Genomic DNA, 1543 nt, shown 5'->3' with positions numbered 1-1543 from the left:
CATATTATACTGATTTCTGAAGATCATGTGACACTGAAGACTGGAGGAATGATGCTGAAAATACAGCTGCGCATCACAGAAATACATTATATTTTAAAATATATTAAAATAGAAAGCCATTATTATAAATAGTAATAATATTTTACAGCATTACAGTTTTTTCTGTGTTTTTGGTCAAATAAATGTAGCCATGATAAATTTGTCCTTAAGGGGAAAAATTTTCCTTTTTTTCCCCCAGAGAAAAAAAACTAGAACCAAGATTGGAAAAATTGCAAAGCCACTGAATAAATAAGCTTTCCATTGATGTATGGTTTGTTACAATATTTGGCCGAGATACAACTATTTGAAAATCTGGAATCTGAGGGTGCAAAAAAATCTAAATATTGAGAAAATCATCTTTAAAGTTGTTCATATGAAGTTCTTAGCAATGCATATTACTAATCAAACATTAAGTTTTGATATATTTACGGTAGGACATTTACAAAATATCTTCATGGAACATGATCTTTACTTAATATCCTAATGATTTTTGGCATAAAAGAAAAATCATTTTGAAGCATACAATGTATTGTTGGCTATTGCTACAAATATACCCCAGCGACTTAACACTGCTTTTGTGCTCCAGGCTCACATATATATACTGTATATACATTTGCAGTAGCTCCAGATATTTCAACATGCTAATTATTGTATCATCTCCTTTCAGTGTCAGAGCTGCAGATGAAGTTCAACACGCAGAGCATGTGCCCGATCGAGGGGGAGGCCAACGTCGCTCGCTTTCTCTTCCGTCTTTTGGGTGCCGAACCCCAGGACCCGGTCGCCGCCACGCAGATGGACTGCTGGATCGACACGGCAGTTTTCCAGCTGTCCGAGGGGGGCAGTAAAGAGCGGGCGGCCGTGCTGAGGTCACTAAACGCGGCTCTGGGGCGTTCAGCGTGGCTTCTGGGTCAGGAGTTCTCTCTCGCCGACATCGTGTGTGCCTGCTGCGTGCTGCGGGCCGGCCAGACCACCTCTGCACCAGTTAACGTACAGCGCTGGCTCAAGTCCTGCCAGAACCTGGGCCACTTCGACTGCGTGTATCCGTTACTACAGTGACGAAAGCTGTGAGATCGGCGCAGGTCGTACTCTAGCTGGAAACTGATACGCCATAGTCAATTATATAATGAAAAGGGAAATGCAACATGACTTCGCCAAACACTGTAACATCCCAGAATCCAGTGTTAACTGAGCTCAGGTCTGTAATATGGAATGTTTAGAAATGACGTTTGAACTGGAGGCGATCTGAAACTGATCCCAGGCCTGGGTCATAGATGCAAACACTCAGAGAGAGGGCATTTGGGATAATGATACTGTAAACACGACTCCCTCCCGCCTTGTGCCTAATAAAACGTTGAACTAGAAGATGTTGTGTGTTGCTGTGACATAATCTATCGGGTGTTTAATGAAGCCTTTGAAATTTGAACCCAAGGACCTACTGGTATGTGACGGATGAGAGGTGATACTTTGTAGCTCAAAACCTAATAAAGATTTTCATTTCGGGTTA

The 1543-nt window shown here is 41.7% G+C and overlaps 1 protein-coding gene across 2 annotated transcripts in view; it reads left to right on the top strand.

The window, feature by feature from the left end:
• The window catches only part of LOC107565874 (aminoacyl tRNA synthase complex-interacting multifunctional protein 2-like), a 25412-nt gene extending 23869 nt beyond the window's left edge, over positions 1 to 1543 (top strand). For both annotated transcript variants that reach the window (XM_016251162.1, XM_016251161.1), the window contains one exon: positions 707 to 1543. In XM_016251162.1, the coding sequence (XP_016106648.1) occupies positions 707 to 1095 (389 nt within the window). In that variant the 3' untranslated portion in view covers positions 1096 to 1543. The remainder of the gene's footprint in view (positions 1 to 706) is intronic.

The sequence above is a fragment of the Sinocyclocheilus grahami genome, unplaced genomic scaffold (genome assembly GCF_001515645.1).
Source record: "Sinocyclocheilus grahami isolate Dianchi unplaced genomic scaffold, SAMN03320097.WGS_v1.1 scaffold1032.1, whole genome shotgun sequence".
Lineage (NCBI taxonomy): Eukaryota > Metazoa > Chordata > Actinopteri > Cypriniformes > Cyprinidae > Sinocyclocheilus > Sinocyclocheilus grahami.
Note: the sequence above shows the minus strand (reverse complement) of the source record. Positions and strands in the feature narration are given on the sequence as shown.